Genomic DNA, 20410 nt, shown 5'->3' on the forward strand with positions numbered 1-20410 from the left:
TAAGATCATTGGCTGTCCTAGCCCATAAAGGTTTTAAGATGTTCTTCATCCACTTCCATTCTCGGATCCTGTAGGAACGAGGGTTAGGTCCAGGGAAAGCCGGCTCAGAGCTAGCAACACTGACTAGAGCTAGCAAGTATCCTCCTGCTCAGGACGGAGGCTCGGCAGACACAAAGGATGCTGAGATGAATCCTAACTCACCAAGTGCTGACCTCACGATACAAACGCGAACAGATTTTTTTTTTTTTTGATAGCAAGATTTCCTCTTAGGGAGCACAGCAACACTAGGACTAGGGATCTACTACTAGGGGTTACAGAATTTATTATGAATGCCTGCTCCTGTGTGCCTGGTTCCTGTGGAAGTCAGAAAAGAACATCAGATCCTCTGAAACAGGAGTTATAGGTGACTGTGAGCTACTGTGTGGGTGCTGGGAATTGAACCCAGGTCCAGTGCTCTTAACAGCTGAGCCATCATCTCTCCAGTCTCTAGCCTCCAGAGTGTCTGATTCTTTTTTTTTTCTTCAAGATTTATTTATTTATTATACATGCAGTGTTATGCCTGCATGTATGCCTGCAAGTCAGAAGAGGGCACCAGATCTCACTATAGATGGTTGTGAGCCACCATGGAGATGATGGGACCTGAACTCAGGACCTTTGGAGGAGCAGCCAGTGCTCGTAACCACTGACTCATCTCTCCAGCCCCTGATTCTTAATACAGAAAGCATCTTACTGCCTTCTCTTCTCCCTGGTGTCTTATTCTGTGTCCAAGCGACCAGCAAAGCTTGCAGGCCACCCTTCCCACTGTGCTTTAAAAGGGAGGCTCATGCTTTAAAACAAAAGGAAGCCTTGCCCAGAAGTGTGTGTGTGTGTGTAGTGTGTGTGTATGTGTGTAGTGTGTATGTGTGTGCATGTGTGTGTGTCTGTGTGTGTGTAGTGTGTGTGTAAGTAGAGAAAGCTAGTTGAGTGCTGACCGTGAATACATATACTCATATTCTCTCTCTCTCTCTCCCCCGCCACCCTCTCTGCTGTTCATGGTGGCTTGTCACTCTCTGCAGTGATACTGTGACCTAGAACAGAGGGCTACAGTCAACCCTTGCTCCCTAAGTTGCTTTCTGCCAGGACAGAACAGATTCTAACCTGATTCTTCTGGGCGATCTTCTGTCCCTTCTTCCAGCGTAGCACTGGGGTCAGATCCGGCAGTTCCCGCTCCTCCTCACCAGTCTCCTGTGCAGCCAGGCTGTAGGCAGCTTCAAACACGATGGGGCTGATGACATCCTGGACCCTCCGCTGCAACCGCAAACAAGGAGGAGCATGAATGGTGAGCATCTGTGGATGTCGGGGCAGCATCCCGCCAAGCACAAAGACTGGCCTGTCAGGCTGCTCACCTCAGGTGGCCCTCACACCACCCTTACAAGCTGAGACATCACCGCTTTCGTCTTGTAGGCAAGGTAAGTGAGACCCAGGGCAAACATCAGCTTGTCCTGGTCTCTGTGGACAGGCAGGGATTTCTCAGCTTACCTTGTATGGTACTAAATCATCTTCTCCAGAGCATATGGAAGACATTATCTAATTCGTCACCCATGTGTGCTTAGATGCTAGTTGGTGGCTGGGACAGCATCCGTACTTGACGTTAACCCCTTTTGCGCTGGGATTACAGTTTTGTATCCGGGCACTGATGTGAATGGTTTCTGTGGTAGGTTAGCCATCTGTGTAGTCAGATGCACACTCTGTGCTCATTCTTCTAGAATTTCAAGGATTTCAAGGCCCCAGGAAATGTTCTACTGGTAGCCACAAGAGGGGCAGGAAAGCTGTATTAGGAAATCTCAATGCCCCACTCCCTGTGACACACTTTCTGCATTAAGGCTGCATCTCCTAAACATTCCCAAACAGCATCACTGACTGGAGACCAAGTTCAAATACAGGAGCCTATAGAGGACATTTCTCATTCCATTCACTAAGGAGGGAAGAGAAGAGAAGACACACGGTCTAACAAGATGCCAGATCCATGCTATGGCTTCTAGAAATGAACAACACACTCCATGCCCTACCACCACACAAGAAAGGACCCAGGAAGGGACAAGGCTCAGTTCCACAGGACACAGGCCTGGTAACGACTCTGACCTTTTCAACTTGTAAGTTCATGGTCTTTCTGTGTAGTGACACTGCCTCTGGGTGTCGCGAGGCCCCACGTCCTCACAGGTGAGAATTAGAGGCGAGAGTTGTCAGTAGTCTTACATCAAGGGCCAGCACATCATCTGGGGTGGTCTTCCTTAGCATGGCAAGGCTAAGAAGATCATCACCCACAGCCAGGTCTCTCTGCTCTGTGTCCACCGTGGGGAGTATACATGTGTGGCACAGGAAACTGAGAAACACCTTATAAAAAACAAGAGAAGCTGGACAGGCAAGGAAGGCTGCCCATCCTAGGAGGCCTGAACACACAGCCCATGAATCCACACTAGTCACTATTCTCTAGGAAGTTTGGACGAGTTAGGATCGAAGTCTCATTGTGTTCAAAATGGTAGAATGGCCCAAATGTCCCAGGAAGCACCCAGAAGAGAGCTTTCTCCAATGCTTTGTGATAGCCAGTCTCCTCTCATAGAGGCAACCAGGGCAGCCCTTGGGGACAAATGGGGACAGACTCTCACCCAGTATGAGAGAACACAAGCCAAGCATCTTGGCTCTCCAATGTCACTGCCATCTCTGTGCTCAGCATTCAGCCTAGGCGATGTCAGAGTCCTTTGTAAGGATGCCCAGCTGTCACTAAAAGGATAACAAATGGGTGAATACATGCTTTCACAGCAAAGGGAAGCGGCCAGCCTAAAGACTATCGCAGAGTTCGCAGGAGAGGTCTTGTTCTCAGGATGGAATCTGGGCTCCCTGGGAGTGGGGCAGTCTGGCTAATAAGTGGGGGTGCACCAAAATAAAGCCAGTATCTTACTTTCTTGTTTGTCGATTCTGTTTTTCCTTTAGTTGTGTCTAAAAAGTGGGGAGAAGTTCCAGGTTTAAGGGACCACGGTACCCCGTGTTTTCTCACAGGTCTCTTTATGATAGGGTGTTGGGTGGAACACACTCAAAGGTGCTGGATGCCAGAGAATTCCTGGGACAGTTCTGGGAAGGACACAGTGGTACCGCGTAGGATGAGATGGGAGGTGGATGTGGCAGATGGGAGGTAGGGCGTGGAAGGCACAGCAAAGGGATACAGGGCACATCAGAGGCTGATGCCTGGACAAGAAGGAGACAATGTACAATTGTGTTCAGTAAAAAGTCCACCTGGGAAAAGATTCAATTCCTCAGCCTAACATGATAAAAACCCAGGACCTCTGCAGCAAAGTGATAGAGGTACGTTAGGTAAAGGGTTTCTAGAGAGTTCTCTGGAACGAAGGCATCTTAGAGCAGATCTTTAAGACCTGAGATCTTCCCAGGAGCAAGCCATGCACCTCAGATCCAGATGCCCCCAGCCTGCTGACTTTAACCGGAATTCAAAGACGGTGGATGGTATGGAGAAGAGCAGGGGAGCAGATGCCAAATTCACACATTTGCAAACGCATTCTTTGTGTTTCTTTGGGGCTGGTTAACTATTTCAAGGTTTTACACTAAATATTACATGTTAAAGTAAGTCCACGACACTGTTATTCTGGGCACAGGGGAAGATGAGAGTGGGGGGGGGGGGGCAGCAATCTCTTCAAGTTTCCAGACTGCCTGTGTATTTCAGAGCCTTCCCCAAGCTCTGAGTTGACCTTGTTCTACTGAATCCTCACAACATCTGGAGGGTGGATTTCTGCTCACCTTTTACAGAGAGGGTAACCGAGACCCAGGTGCTCAAACAAACTGTTCCTCCATCCCAAAGCTGTTACGTGGCAGAATCAGACTTCTTGGAACCAAGAGAAAAATGGATTCTCTTGCTGACCATTAAATGCTTCAGTTGTGAAGGTATGTAGCTGGTTCGGACTGGCTTTAAATTTGTGATATAGTACAATCAGACCTCAACCCTGTGAGGCTCCTGCCTCAGTCGCCTGAGTGCTGCAATCACAGGTAGGTGTGTGCAAATGCCTAGCTCATAACATTCTATTTAAAAACCATTCAGATCACATTAGGTTCCAGCAACTCCTTAAAAAAATGCCTTGCTCTGGGGCTTAGGAGATGGTGTGATGGAGAAGCTGCTCCCGCAAGCCTGAAGACTGGCATGTTGGGGTGCAGTTGTAACTCTTGTGCAGGGGAGGTGGAGACAGGCAGGTCCTGGGGGCTTCAGGGTGACAGTCTAGGCAAAGTGGCAAGCCACGAGTCCTGCGAGGATCTTGCCTCGAAAGGAAGGCTGAGGATGATAGAGGACAACAACCCCACCAAACACTGGCTTCCACGGGCAAGCACCCGATACATGCACAGGAGCACAACCCCCCCAACTCCCCTCCCCCAAAAGATGAATGAATGATTGGTAGCTAGGATATAAGGACACGGAGTGAGGGTGTTTCCACGTGTGACCACACATTGTGGCCGCCAAGGAGAAAGATCTTAGTCACACGTGTCTGAGTTTGGACCACGGATACAAGGGGGCATTGAGGTAGGTAGATGCTATTCTCTGGCAACAGCTGCCTGAGCCCCGAGTTTGAAAAGCAGCTTTTTGGTTCATCTCTCAGTAGCTTGGAGCAGCAAAGAACTCAAACCACATGGGAAAGGTGGGCGGAGGCAGAGGAGGGGGCTGTGCCCGAAGCCCAGACCCCTCCTCCTGCGGGGCGGGTCTGCCCCAGCTCCTCCTCACGCCCGCCTGGTCTGCTCCAAGCTGCAGAGGGAAAGTCGCAGGCTACTTGGGGGTTTCCCCATGGTTTTTGGAAGGTTTGCTTCCTTCTGTTCGGCACCACCATAGAGGAGGAACTGGCCGGGATAGAAGTCTGTGGCTCTGGCACTTTGCCTCAGTGGCTCAAATTTTACTGCTTAAAAAGTCACTACTACAAGCTGAATTTTATTATTTTTTCCCCTTTCTCTTTTTCTTTTCTTTTGAGGCGAGGTCATATATATCCCAGAGTGGCCTCAAATATAGTCGAAGATAACCTTGAACTCCAGACCATTTTGCCTCCACCTCCAGAGCGCTGGAGTTACAGGTGTGTGTTCACTGCCTTAAGTTACAAACTGAACACCCATTGAGGCTCCTCAGTGGAGAGACCAGAATCTATCTTTTCCTACTAAAGGCGTTGGGAGTCTCCTACCCAGGCTGGTGGCAGACCTGGCCACGACTGGCTTTTTTTTTTTTTTTTATAGGGAATGTAACACATGTTCTGTTTGAAATTTATTGGGTGCTTGCTTTATGCCAGGTAGTGTGCTGGGTGGCAGCGAGACAGGTAAAAGACCTGGAGGGAGTGAACAGGTTCAGAGGGGAAAGTCAAGCCATGGCAACGTCATACGACATGCACCAGGGCAAAGGTGGCTATGGGGACACAAAGAAAGTTCACCTGGATTCTTATAGGCCTGGCAGGTTTCCCAGAAGAGCAACTCCTGGGCTGAGCTGCAGGACAGGAGGCCGTGCGCCAGAGGGCAGGTGTAAGGCTTAGCAGTAGGTGTGAGGCACAGGAGTGCGCAGAAAGTCAGAGGCCTTAGTGAGCCACACAGACTCAAAGACACAGAAAGCCATGCTGATGGACAGGCCAGGGCGGGGCCATCTCAGGTGTTCACCCTTAGGGCTGAGTGACCCCCCTCGCTAAAGGTAGGGGGCACAGGGACAAAGTTAACATAATGCTACAGGCTGTGTTCCCTAAATCCTTCCAGCTGCACCATGATGGCATTGATGGCATTGGGCTTAGGAGAGGCTGAGAAAGTGGCAGCCAACATGATTAGACAGAAAGATCACCACTGTGAGGAGCCCAAAGCCAGGACCCGACAGAGGGCCAGAGAGTGAGGAACCCCTTTCCTGGCTGGAAGAAGATACACACATTACAGTTCGGGAGGAGCTGAGTGTGACTGGGTTCCACTTCTCACTTCACAACCCAAAGCTGGGTTTGATCATCACCGTGGCACCAGCTGGTTAGCCACGTGACTTGGAAATCTACCCAAGAGCTGCTTTTCCCCCACTAGAAAAGAAAAATACAGCAACTCAGTTTTTTCCTTCCTTAGCTCACAGTGGCAACAAATGAAATAAAAACAGGAAGGGTTGGCCTGCTTTAAATTTGCAGATAACACAGAAGTTCGGCAAATAAGCAGTTAGCAGTAAGTCAGATTATTGCCTGGGGGAAACTCAGCTAAGTGGGATTCGCTGTTGTTGTTTTGTTTTTGAGACCTCGATGTTTTCCTTTTTCAAACATGTGATTTTTATCTGCCTCTTCCATCCTGTATCCTCATGTATTCTCTGAGTCCAACCCTCTCCACGCCTGCCTATGCCAGTCTCACAGACCCTCCTAGAAACGTGGAAACCCCAGAAGCAGAGATGGCCATTTCCACGTCTACTCACAAAACAGCCAGACTACATAACGACACTGTCGTCAAACCACATAAACTGTATCACTGTGACATCAGAGACATCCTGGAGGGTGTGAGAACACTGCAGTATTAGAACACCAAAAGAAAGTATCCTTCTCCATGTGACGTTATCAGAATGACAGCTAAAAGTGCTGAAGGTGATTTAAAAATTCTCCTAAGCTTGGAGGTCGGTTTAAAGGGAAACAAAGGATTTTCCATGTCCCGGAATAGCGGAGTAACTTACTAAAGCTATCTCCTCCCACTGACAACTAGAAAAGTCTGTCTCAGCTACTTCTTCATTGCTGCGATTAAACACAAAGACCAAGGCCACTCACGAAAGTGTTTACTTGGGTTTATGATTTCAGAGGGGTAGAGTCCATGATGGTGGAAGTAAAGGCAGGGTGGCAGGAAGGCCAAGAGCTCTTGTCTGGATGCATAAGTAGGGTACCCAGTCTGACAAGAGTCAAAGCCCCACCCACACTGACACAGCTCCTCCCACAAGGCAAGGCCTTCCAATCCTTCCCAAACAGTTCCACCAATGGGGCTAAGTATTCAAATGACTGAGACTCATGGGGTGCCGTCTGGTTCAACCCTATAGTCACTAATACACACTTTAAATGATTTATTGAATTGTACAACATATGAATTAAGCCTCAATAAAGTTGCTACCAAACTTCTTAATGGAAAAAATGCCAACAAACCCCCCCCCCCACGCACACACTGCTAAGCGAATCTTTATCAGGACATATGAACAGAGCAAGCGCTTTTTTCCATTTTATGAGAAAATAAACTGAAGCCAAGTGTGGTTTCACTTGCAGACCTCTATATTAGATGACAAACAGGCAAAATTCAAAGCATAAAGGAAATTCTATAAATAATTCTAAACAGAATGTGACAAAAGTCTTCTAGGACAAGATTTACACTGGGGAGAGACAAAACTTTATCATCAGAAAGGTTCAGTTATAAACATCAGCCAGTCAGAGCTCCGAAAACAGAGCCCACAGAAATCACTCAAGAGCAGGAAGCGGTGAGGAGGTCAGACATCTTGTTTTCAAGCATTTCCCTACTAGTGTATGATTAAAGCCATACGTCCCTCTGTGTTCATTACATAGCACTAACAGACAGCCTCGTTTGTCTGATGTGTGTGAATCTTTCCACAAGCACCAGGGCTCAGAAACTAAAGAAAGCTTTGATTCACCTCCAATTAATATATTTGCATAGAAAGCTCCAGTCACATAAGAAAGTCACACACACTGCTGATGAAACCAACAATCAGCTGGGGATTTGGAAACCTGTACCTGTTGTGGTGCCCCCACCCCTTCCCACCCGGCTCATGTGTTTGAACGGTTGGCTTCCCGCTGATAGTGTTGTTTTGGGGAAGGGCCTATCTGGAGGAAGAGGGGATGGGCCTTAAAATTTATAAAAACACCCCTCTATCCTGCTTCAAGTCCCTACTTTCAGTACCACATAACCGATTACTGAAGCACGGTTAATAAAAACTCAGAGAGAGACCTTCTGAAGGTCAGAAAAGCAAAACAGCCAGTCACTGGCTCTTACCTCTGCCTCAGTCCGGAATGGCAATCCTGCCTCCAGGAATCTCAGAATGGGACTGTGTCAGAGAGTTGTCTCCTCCCATCTTATTGGATGGATAGTCCTCTTTAGGGCTGGGATTGAAGGCCCAGTTTCTATGGCAACTGATGTGGCTCCTGGGGTTAAAGTTGTGTGTTACCACTGCCTGGTCTGTAAGGCTGATCAATGGGGCTGTTTTATTCCCTGATCTACAGGCAAGCTTTATTTATTGAAATACAAATGAAATGCCACTACAAGCTACCCCACATGCCTACAGCCGTGCCTTCCCTGCCATGAAAACTGCACCATCAAAACACGATCAGAAAGAAATCCTCCCTCGTGTTGCTTCTTGTTAAGCATTTGATGGCACTGAGAAAAGTCGGCAATAGTTCACTTCTGTGTTAGGGTTTACAGAGAAGGGAGGTAGCACCTGGCTTTGGGAAGGGGATCTGAGCTCTGCTGTGGGCTCTTCTGGTTTCCTGAGAAGTACTGGAAAGGATGGGAAGCAGTATCTGCTGGCATGGGGCAGCCAAGGCGGGGCTGGAGGGGAGGGAGGAGGGTGGAGAGGATAAGTGGTACAGAATACAGGATGTTTGGGTTGACCGTCAAGAGAACATCAATGACTTCATGCCAACACTTGGGTTTTGTGCGCCTGGTTCAAAAAGAGGCACAAGGAAGCAGAGAAGAGGCAAAGAGGAGATGCGAGAGCAAAGACCAGTAACGTAGAGGAGAAGGTGACCAGTAAGAACTGGAGACCAGTGAGGGAGGATAGTTTCTGATCTATGGAAACAGGAATAGAAGTATCGAGAATCCTTGGATGGAGTGCGGAGAAGTGGTTCAGTGGTTAAAAGGCTTGTCAAGTAAGCATAAGGGACAGCATTTGGAGAACCACATAAATGCCACACAGGCATGCTGGCCCACCCCGAATTCCAGCCTCGGCAGGAGATCCCCACAGAAAGCTGGCTAGCCCATCTGTGCGCTCTGGACTGACTGAGAGACCCTGCCTCAAGGAATAAGGTGCAAGAACAATTGAAAACAGTTCCTGACATTACCCTCAGGTCTCCACATACACACAGATGCACAACACATACACACGTGAAGAATGAAGAACAAGGCAATCCCTGGAAAGGAGGTGTTCCTGGAGGGGAACTAAAGATTTGCAAGGACCACATGGCTGGAGAGAATCCCAGCTCCATCTCTTACAAACTTCGATCTGGGTCCGTTCACTTACTGCCTCTGAGCCTGCCTTGTGTGCAAAATGGATTGAGAGAATCAACTTTGCATGCCTTTGTGAAGAAGAGACACAGTTGGGGTTGGTAGCACAGCCTTGTCATCCCAGCTATTTAGGAAGCTGAGACAGGAGGGTTGAAAGTCAAAGACAACCTGAGCAACTTAGTAAGACAGTGTTGGGGAGTTTTAAAACGTGGTCTCGAGATGAAACACAGTGGCAGGTTTAGTCTCAGGGCTGGAAAAATAAACAAAGATGGGTGAGAGAGAATGAGATACATGTGTAGGGAAGACCTTGGCGAGAGCCTGGCATGAGGAGAACACGTGAGTAGCAGCGCCATGACGACTGCCTGGGAGGAGCCTTGCAGAGCAAGACCAGCAGGTGAGGGGAAGGGAGAGATGGCAGACCCAAAGCGGAAAGCGGCTTCTCGTTCATCCTACAGCAATCAGGACTGTCACAGATGCCCGAAGGAAGCAACGAGGGAACAACCCCACAGCATCAGATGACTAACAGTGCGAGGATGGGCTCCCTACAGAGCCACTGCAGCCAGCTACTCTCTGGACTCCATCTGCAGACAGCTGATGCCACTGCCCATGCCTCTGAATACTTCCCTCTTGGCTGTGGGAACGACTGAACGTTAGTGGATGTTGCTACTGTAATTCTGTTACACTATATGGCAAAAGCACAGGAGATTTACAGATGTAATTAAAATTCTGAATCAGTTGAACTGAGTTCACCAAATCGATGGTGATCTGGGTGGACCTATTCAGGTGGCCCCTCACATGGTCTCTTGCTGACCTTGAAGAAGCAAGTTGTTATGGTTTCCATAGTGACCACAAATCAATTCTACCACAACCACGCGAGCTTGGAGGGTGACTCTCCAGGAGGATATTCTTCAAGGATGACCCTTCAGGCTCCCAAAAAAACCTGCTCCAAACCTAGATTGCAGCCAAGTAATACCTCATGCAGAGGATGGAGCGAGGCTGTACCCAGATCCTGGACCACAGGAACTGTGAGATAACATGTATGTGTTGTTTTATGGTGTGCTGGAAAACTATAAATGCCCAGGTTCTCCTGGCTAGGGGATGCAGACAGATAAAAGCCCAGATCCCTCTTTGTTGGGCAGGATAAACTATACACCAGAGCCCTTCTATGGGGTTTGGTTGGAATTTGACTCAAACACCTTACTTAGCTCTCTCCTTTTTTCCTCCCCCACTCTGTCTCCCTCAAATTGACAACACTCTGCCAATGAATCTCAGATCAAACCCCCCATATTTCAGGCTCTTCTTCTGGGACACAGGATGCAGAAGACCATGCAATAAATTAGTCCTATCTTAAGCTTGTTGGTTTAGATATCCTAAAGAAGAGAGAAAAGTTAGATAAAGTGAGAGAGTGACTTTGGTTAGAGCTAGCCACTCACAAAGTGTGTGTGTGTGTGTGTGTGTGTGTGTGTGTGTGTGTGTGTGTGTGAGAGAGAGAGAGAGAGAGAGAGAGAAAGAGAGACAGCAAATAAATGATGAACTTTTTGTTTCATTATTGTTAACCAAAATTGTATCCTAAATCAGAGATTATTAACCTAGAGGGGGAATTCAGGAGGTCTGTAAGGCTGTATAGAGGGGAAAATGTTTATTTTTTTAATCAACTTTTCACAAAAATTTAACATTTCTCTCTCATCAAAAATGTACATAGCTTGAGAAGTATTATAAAGACCCGAGATCTCCATCAGTGGGTATCCAAAAACTTAACACATTATGTTAAAATTCCAGATACCTTGAAGTATTGTTTACATTTAATAATTAGAGGTTACAGATCTTGGATGGGGAGATAGCTCAGTCAGGTTTTGAAAGCAATGAGGACTTGAGTTCAATCCCCAAAACCCACATTGAAAGAAAGAAAGGAAGAAAGAGAAGGAAGGAGGGAGAGAGGAGAAAGGAAAAAAGGAAGGAAGGAAGCAAACAAGCAAGCAAGCTAGGTTTGGTCGCACATACTTTTAATCCTAGCACCCAGGAACCAAAACAGGTGGATTCCTAGGGCTTGATGGTGGGCCAGCCTAGTCTACTTGGAGAGTTCCAAACCAATGAGAGACCTTATCTCAAAAAACCAAAAATGTGCAGCATCTGAGGACCGCCACCTGATCCCTCCAGTGAGCACCGCCCACCACCACATGACCAGGCATGCACACACACATACACACCAGCAGTTTCAGGTCTTATTATACAACACATTAATAAAAAAAACTAGATGATCATATTACAGATGTGGTCTAATCATTTTTATTTGCATTTTAATTGGCTTCTCAATATAACTGAATTTTTCTGTGGCTCCATATATCTTAAGTGCACTTAAAACATTCTTCTGGGAAGGGATTTATATGCATCTCCCAGCTCCCCAAAGGGGTTTGTGCATAGAATCAGTGAAGAATTCAGCCTTAATAAGGCAGGATGATGAGAGACCAGCCTGTGGCTTCTGACATGCCTATATGCGTTAGAGTTTCAGAACAAGCATTGTGTTGCTTTAGTCTTTGGGGGACATAGGAACAAACTGGTCTCAGCAGTTAAAAATATACTATCCATTATGGTTTATGACAGGTTTGGAGCCTGGGCAGAAAAATCACGCTGGACCCCTGGGGTTTTAAAAATTTGGTCCTGAATAGATGTTTCAGGGCTGGATGCAGTGAGGACACTTGGATGCTGGGAATTAAGATTAAGCATCTGCTTCACTGTGTGAGCCCACAGGAGGGGTGGGACAGGGTGGAGAATGCTGGCATCTTTTATAGAAGGAATCCTGACCCCCTGAGGCAAGCCTGCTGCTTCATGTTCCCAGAGAGGATAATCAGAAAGCTGGGATGCTGCCCCTAGACCTCGGTGATGTGCAGAACTTCTGAACCATGACTGAATGCAGGGGAAAGGTAAGTACTGACTTTACAGGGTTTCTAAGTTACTCAAGCCATGGTGGGGCCTGTCTGCTCAGTTTGGGGGTCCAGTGAGCATGGACCACCATTCTGTGTGACTTTCTGTTTAGAGTGAAGACACACGTTTCCCACAAACCTGCCATAAAACAAGGTCATCAAAATTTCAAATATCTCATTAAACAAGGCACACTGAGGCCTATTCTGTTCTTTTGCCATTCTGCTTCCTCTGGCTCCATGGAGTCACCAATGGCTGCCACACTGCAAGACCCAATGGACCTTCTTGTCTTTGTCCTCATCTTTTTTTTTTTTTTGACCCTTGAACACTAAAAATTCGATTTTATTTTGCTGGATTAAGACCAGGTTTATAAAGGCAGATGAGTAAATTGGTAGAGTGGTCTCAGTTTAGGCACAAAGACCTGAGTTCCTATCCCCAGCACCCACATAAAAACCCAAACCTGAGGACTAGAGAGATGACTCCGTAGTTAATAGCATTGGTTGCTCTTGCAGAGAATCCAGGTTCAATTCCCCACAGAAACCCAACCTTCTCTAACTTAAACTCCATGGACTCTGGTGCCCCCTTTCCGCCTCTGCCTCGACATTGCATTCACATGGTGCACACACATACGCGCAGACACAGCATTCAAACACATAAGATAATAATAATAATTTAAAAAGCAGACCTGGTACACATCTATAATTCTAGCACCAGAGAGGCAGAGACAGGCAGATCCCTGGAACTTAACTTGCTGCTCAGCCAGCTAGTATGGCAAAGTTGGTGAGCTCCATCCAAGCAGCGAGAACTCAGAAGATAAAATGGGGAGCAACTGAAGATGTGCTTTTGTCTGCTGTACACAGGCACCCACAACACAAAACAACAGTATCTTTCTTGACTCTTATCCACCCTTCTCAGAGTGGAATCTCTCCTTCACACTCATTCCTGACTACCCCTGATGTCATGCCTCCTTCCCCTGATGTCCTTTCTCCTGGGGTGGCAGCTCAGTAGAATTCCCCTCTAGCCATAAGACCAGCTCACATTCACCGCAGCATGCCCAGTTTTGACCATGGTGCATGGAACAGGGTGTCGGCTCAGTAAACATTTGGTCGGATGGGCACAGCAGACTGTAAACTAGTTGGGGGTCCCTGGCAAATTCTGAGAGCACTCTTCCTAAAAAAGGCAAATTTAACAGATCTTACATATATAGTCAATATGTAACATATGGATAAACCTTCTACTGACCACTACCTGAAGTCTTATCTCTTTGTGCACCCCAACTTCCTTCTAGAGTTGAGAAATCCACACAAATTCCCCTCCTTCTTAATTTTGGCAACTTAAAGAGATTTCTAAGGTCAAAAGAGGTCATGCTAACTAAGTGCCAGGTACTGCTAATTCCTCCGTTACCTCAAGCTTGGGGTCGACCAGATAGCCTGGCTAGTTTATGTCAGCTTTATATAAACTAGAGTCATCAGAGAAGAAGCGACCTCAATTAAGAAAATGACTTCATCACATTGGGCTATGGGCAGGCCTGTGTGAAATTTCCTTAATTAGTGATTCATGGGGGAGGAGGGCCCAGCCCCTTGTGGTGGCACCACCCTTGGGATCAGTGGCCCTGGATGCTATAAAAAAGCATGCTGAGCAAGTCACGAGGAAGAAGTCAGTAAGCTGTACCCCTTGATGGCCTCTGCAGCGGCTCCTGCCTCAGGTTCATCCCATTTGAGTTCTGGCTTCCTTCAACCATGAACGGTGATCTAAAAGAGCAAGTCAAATAAACCCTTTCTGCCCTGAGCTGCTTTCTGATCATGGTGTTTCATCACAACTATGGTCACTCAAACTAGGACAGAAGTTGTACAAGGAGTGGGGTGTTGCTGTGATTGGCCTGACCGTGTTGTCTTGGAGAGGATTGTGGATGGACTTTGGAATTTTTGGTTATAAGAACCGTGAGTGTCTATAGCTTGGTGAGCTCTTCAATGAGTGCTTGGAAGAGAAATGCAGACAATGGAGGCCTGGCTTTTAAAGTTTCAGAGGGAAGCAAAGAGTCTACCGGGATGTTTGTGTGAAGAATCAGCTATGAGGATCAAGAGGCCAAAACCAGTGAACTAAAACCGTCGTTTCATTGAGATACCTTAGGTGGGTCAGCTGCAGCCGAGAAACTAGTGCTGACTAAGAAAAGACTTCTGTGGTCTGCAGTGTCCAGTCTCAGGTAGTCAGAGTCACAGGCAGTTGTGAGTCATGTGATGTATGTGCTGGGAACGAAACTCAGGTTCCCTGGAAGAACAGCAACCACTTCACCCCTGAGCTGTATCTCCAGTCTGATTCCAAACCAGCTCTACTTAGAAGGATGATTGCATCGTCTCCCACACCTGTCTATCCTGCTCATTCATAGAATCTGAGCGTGGTAAAATGGGGTTGTTTTATACCATCAGCTTGGGGATGGCTTGCCATGCAGTAGTACCTAGCTGAAAGTCTCATATTTTGTGGCATATTTATTTAACAGTGTCATGGGGTGGGGGACATGTTATTTTCCTTGACAAGTATTCCACACTGTGTTTGACACAATATGTTCACAGTGGTTAAACTACTCTCACTTAGTCACTCAACAAATGTTCATCTAGTATGTGCTCTGATAAGGGCAGAGTTCACATGGGTAGGAAGATGTCAGCCAGACTCCTAGAGACACTACTTTTTCTTTCTCTTCAGATAAGACAAAATTTACTTGCAAATAATTCCAATCCAAACCTAAAAATCACAAAGTGTTGTAAGAACTCACAGGAAGAAGAAACCCTTCTCTGCTAAAGGACAAGGGGGTCCTCAGAATTAGGAAATGTGTGGGGAGGAGGGGATGGGAGTAGGAATAAGGATGGCAGACACGTGGCATTCCTAGAACGACAGTAGGAAGACAAACATGCATGTTGTAGGATGGACACTGGAAGAACCTGTTATGCCATTCTAGCCCATGCTTGTTTCTGTGTGGATAAAAACCATCGCTTGCACTGCGGTGAGTCCCACATCTGGGGGTGTCAGTGTATACCTCAGTGGAACAATGCCTCTGGTCAGAATGTGGGGTTCAGCATCTACCACACCACTCCCGCCCTGGGAACTGAACTCTCTGCTTCAAGGGCCACCCTAATCTGCAGTTTCCAAGAAAACCTCAAAGAAACAAAAAATCCTCTCTAGTTTTCTCAAATATACCATATGAGAGTCGGTCCTGTTTGCTGCCTAGAATGCACCGAAGTCTTCAACTTGATGTCACAGAAAAGCACAATAAAAGCCTTTTATTGGACTAGAGAAACGGCTCCATTCTAATGTGGACACAGTCATCTAAGACGGTTCACAAATCCTGATGGATCATGTGGGGATGAGGGCAGCTAACTGTGTAAGACACCAGACAACTTCAACGAACTGCCCAGAGTCTGCAGACTGACTTTACACGTGACTACATCCAAGGACATCTGTCCTGTAGTCTTCCTGGACTGGGTCATTTCCTAGATGGTTTAGTTTTTCCCTTCTCCTCCCCCATTCCTCCTCCTGCCCCCTCCTCTCACTCCTCCTCCCACTTCCTCTCCCCCATCCCTCTCCTCTCTTCATTCCTCCTTTTCCATCACCCCTCCTCCTTTCCATCCATTCTCTCTTCTTCCCTGCGTCGGTATCCAAACATGTCTTTTCCATTAGTAAAACAGCTAACTTTAGGGTCTTGAAATAATGATTTATTATCTATTTCATCTTAACCTTTTAAGTGGGCAAATTAATAACACTTCTCATATCGGAAAGGGAAACACAAATGACCAAGGCTTTTTATGATGAATCTACCCTCTCTAAGCAAGGGAAATCTGGCTGCCTTCTTTTAAGGCATACTCTGAAAACATAACTGATACACACACTCCCACCCAGGCTGCTGATTTGTAAACCATCGGCTCAAGGCTGTATCTCGTAGGGAAAGAACTGGCTGCGTTTCCAATAGTCACTAAAGGTCTCTGCTGGCTTTTTTATACCTTGCCACCCAGGCAGGAATAAAAGATCAAGAGGAGCTGGAAAGAAGTTCAGTTGTCAGGAGCACTTGCTGCTTTCATGTAGGACCTTGCTTCAGTTCCCAGCAGCCATGTTGGGGTGACTCACAAGGCTTGTAAGTCCAGTTTGGGGATCCGATACCTTTGACTGAGGCAGGCACTGTGTGAGTGCAAATGTGTGGGTGCACATAAACACACAATTAGGTCTTCAGGAGTCTACATGTGTGTATGTGTGCCCGAGGATATGTCTGTGCACTACACATGCACAGGTGACCGCAGAAGCCATAGGAGGACATATGTGTGGGTGCACATAAACACACAATTAAGTCTTCAAGAGTCTGCATGAGTATATGTCTGTGCACTACACATCCACAGGTGACCACAGAAGCCAGATGAGGACAAATGCGTGGGTGCACATAAACACACAATTAAGTCTTCAAGAGTCTACAAGTATGTATGTGTGCCCGAGTATATGTCTGTGCATTACACATCCACAGGTGACCGCAGAAGCCAGATGAGGACATCGGATCCCCTAGAATTGGAGCTACAGATAGTTGTGAGCTGCCATGCAAGTGCTGGGAACCAAATTCCAGTCCTCTGCAAGAGCAACAAGTGCTCTTAAATGCTGAGCCACCTTTTCCAGGCCCCCAAATAAATCTTTTCTGCAAAGCCTTGAGACACAGCCACTGATGGTGAAGCTGGACCACGCCCATATTGAAAAAACCAGTTCTCAGTAACCAGGAACTTTACAGAGAAGCATCAGCCCTTCCACTGGCCCACACCCACCAGGACTCCTGGCTGCTGATTCACACCCCGCCCCAGGCTGGGCTTCTTCTGTGCAGTGACAGTGCATCTACTGTATCCCACACCTCACACTAAGATGGACAGCTCTCAACTGCCAATCTGTGACCTTTCCAAGTACTCTGGCCGCGCTGAACGTAAAGCTAATGCCTTCATCTGGGAGCCAGAACTTCCCCAGACACGGGATTCTAACCTCAGATCCCACTTATAATTAAAACTCACAGTTACCCCAAAGTAAGAAACATGCTGTCAACCCAGCTTTCCTTGTTGATTGAAAAGAACACTGTGGGCCCAGGGCTCTGATCCCACACTGTTCCACTAGTCTGTACTAGGATAATTTTCAACATTAGGCTACTAGGGTTTGATCATTATATATACTTCTAGGGAAATATGACAGCTCACCCACCCATCTATTCATTCAACCATCATCCATTCTGTCCATGCATCCATCCATCCACCCATTCTGTCCATCCATCCATCCATCCATCCATCTATCCATCCATCCACTTATCCATCACCACCAAAGATCTGCTGGAAATACTCTTGTTCCTAAGAAATGGACAAGCACAGAAAGTCCTATAACAAGGACAAAGAGGATCACAGATTCAGTATTTTTTTTTAGTTTACTTTTTTATGTGTTTGGGTATGTTGTCTGCATGTGGCTCCATACCACTCATATGTAGTACTTCAGAGGTCAGAAGAAGGCATTGGATACCCTGGAACTGAAGTCGAAGATGGTTGTGGGCCACCAAGTGGGTGCTCAGAATCGAACCTGGGTTCTCCACAAGAGCATCCAGTGCTCTTAACTATTGAGCCAACTCTCCAGCCCCCAGCACAACTATCATTATTGCCAAGCACATAGTTACAATTCCCCAGAGATCTTTTATAGGCTAAGAGGATCTGAGCAAAAACAAACAAAAAATGAAAAAACAAGAGCTTCACCCAAAACATAAAAACAAAACAAAACAAAAAAAATACACAGACATTCAAGTATGTATGCCAGAGGGACAATGTTAGCCACCAAGAGTAGGAAATGACACATTCCTCCCTGGGGACCTGCTGTCATCTACAGCTACAGCAAGGCACCAGAATGAGATCAAATGGGAAAAAGCAGCAATCAACAGCCTGCCAAGACCACTGTAGTCTCACAGAGCCGAAGCCGTTCCCCATATCCAGCCAGCAGACAGTACACACTGCACATCCCCCAAACTTAGAGACACAGGGTTTTGTGGTGAGCTCATTGGGAATCACGGGAATGTGAACTGATTCCAGTATCCTTAGGGCTTAAAGGAGATGGTCTTCCATAGAAAAGAAACTTTCTCCTAGGGCTCTGATGTCAAGCACAGTGGCCACAAACCACGCGTGGCTACTGAAGTTAAAATTCCAAGATACGACTTGGAGTTTCAGCAGTTACATCTGGTTACATTTCTTTTCCTTTTTGGTTGTTATTATGTGTTATTTAATTCCCTTTATATTGAATTCTGAGGCCTTAATATAATAGGCAGGAATACTCTCTCTCTCTTACCCCCTCCATCATATGTGTGATGTGTACAGGCCTAAGCAGGACATAGCATTGTGGAGGTCAGAGGACAACTCTCAAGAGTTGGTTCTCGCCGGGCGGTGGTGGCACACGCCTTTAATCCCAGCACTCTGGAGGCAGAGGCAGGTGGATCTCTGTGAGTTCGAGGCCAGCCTGGTCTACAAGAGCTAGTTCCAGGACAGGAACCAAAAGCTACGGAGAAACCCTGTCTCGAAAAATCAAAAAAAAAAAAAAAAAAGAGTTGGTTCTCTCCTTCTGCCTTGTCAAAGCAATGTCCCTCTTGCTGTATGTGCTAGCTGGTCCCCAAGCTTTGAGCCAATTCTCTTGTGCCCACCTCCTATCTCACCCTAAGAGTGCTGGGATTGTTGATGCATGCCACGTCATCTAGCTTCTTTTTGTAGGTTCTAGGAGCTGAACTCGGGCAAGTGTTTCTACATACTGAGCCATCTCCTCAGAAGCCACATGGAGCCACCGTGGACACTGTGAGATTTCACAGCTCATGGTTCTACTCCTTCAAGGGGCAGGTCTGGTATACTTCCCCACTCGTGGACATTTTACAGCTGGTCTCTGGGAGCCCCAAAACACTCCCGGGTGACAGGACAGCCAACAGCACTGCTCAGTGCTACAACAGAAAACACCATTTGAAACTGGGGCTTTCCTAGCCAAGGGATCCTTCACGGCCTACATGCTTGATAAAAGGCAGAGTTTCATTGTACCAAGTCAAAATGACTATTCCCCTAACAACGCTTGAAGCACTTGGGGTTAAAATATAGCATCCATCAGGACTGCAAGAGAAGATGGCTCATGAGTACTGACTGGGTGGTAAAAGACTATGGCCTCTTGTCATCAGGAGAATAACTCTGGGTGCTTTAATGGGCCTCTCTATGCCGTCTTCACATCCATGATGCAATCCCTGAATGCATCGCTCACAGATGGGGAACAGAGACACGTATCTAGAAGCAAGGCTCAAGCAATCCAAGTTATTACCCCAGTAAATGGTTACATATCCATGACCACACCGCATGATCCCTAAACCAGCAGCCCTCCCTCGTAGAGGCATCCACAGCAGCAAGGAAACAAAAGCATCTTTTTAGCCCTGGGCAGTAATAAAACCTCACTCGCCCCAGGGCAGCAGGGTAGGGTTCCAGCCTTATAGGGGGGTTCACCACCTCTCTATATGAATCCCACCGTGGCTCAAATAAGCATATGGTCCAAGTTTACAGAGGCTTTATGAATACGCACTCCTTCTAGAAACCACATGAGAAAATACTGTCCTTGTTTTATGAGGGGTGAACAGCTGAATACCAGAGAGATCAAGAGACCTGCCCAGAAGGGTGCAGTAATGAACCCACAGAGGCAGAATTAGGATATGTTTCAGGGTCGAGGGGAGGGGAGGTGGTTTCTAGTCCGGCAGGCACCCTGCCTGCATTCCTGGGCTCTCTCCCCTATTAGCCAAGTCACAGCCCCTGAACCTACACTGGGTGGAAACCTTCCACAGCTTCCCATTGCTTATCTAACTGGCTTCACTCACTGAGCAGGGTCTGTCAGATTGGCAGGAAGTGGTTCCACACACTTCCCCATCACTCACGGGCTCGCTCGCTTGATTTCTATCAACATGCAATGCAGATTTCCTTACTGAATTTTCTTGCCTATTGGGTTTTACAAACACCTCCTCCCAACATTTCTGTCAGTTGGAAGGCCCTATCAAGATAACCATGGACTCTCAAGAGTCCCTCCAGACAAAGGTCATCGCTGGATGGACTAAAGAGTTCTCTAGGTTTCACAGATGGACCTTCGTGTGTTCACAGAGGGGCAGGGGCCTCTCTCCTTACAGCGTTCCCTCCACTCTCTGAAACTAACCCCCCTTTCAGGGGATTAAGAGGGTGGAGTAAGAAACATTGAACCCCACCAAAAG

General features: G+C 47.0%; 1 protein-coding gene across 2 annotated transcripts in view; it reads right to left on the reverse strand.

Annotated features, from left to right (window-relative positions):
• Itga9 (integrin subunit alpha 9) overlaps nt 1-20410 on the reverse strand; it is a 307443-nt gene that overhangs the window by 138326 nt on the left and 148707 nt on the right. For both annotated transcript variants that reach the window (XM_041677309.1, XM_041677310.1), the window contains one exon: nt 1138-1287. In XM_041677309.1, coding sequence (XP_041533243.1) covers nt 1138-1287 — 150 coding nt within the window. The remainder of the gene's footprint in view (nt 1-1137; nt 1288-20410) is intronic.

This window comes from Microtus oregoni, unplaced genomic scaffold (genome assembly GCF_018167655.1).
Source record: "Microtus oregoni isolate MIOR12 unplaced genomic scaffold, Mior012 000028F_ref0000031, whole genome shotgun sequence".
In the NCBI taxonomy this organism is placed as follows: Eukaryota; Metazoa; Chordata; class Mammalia; order Rodentia; family Cricetidae; genus Microtus; species Microtus oregoni.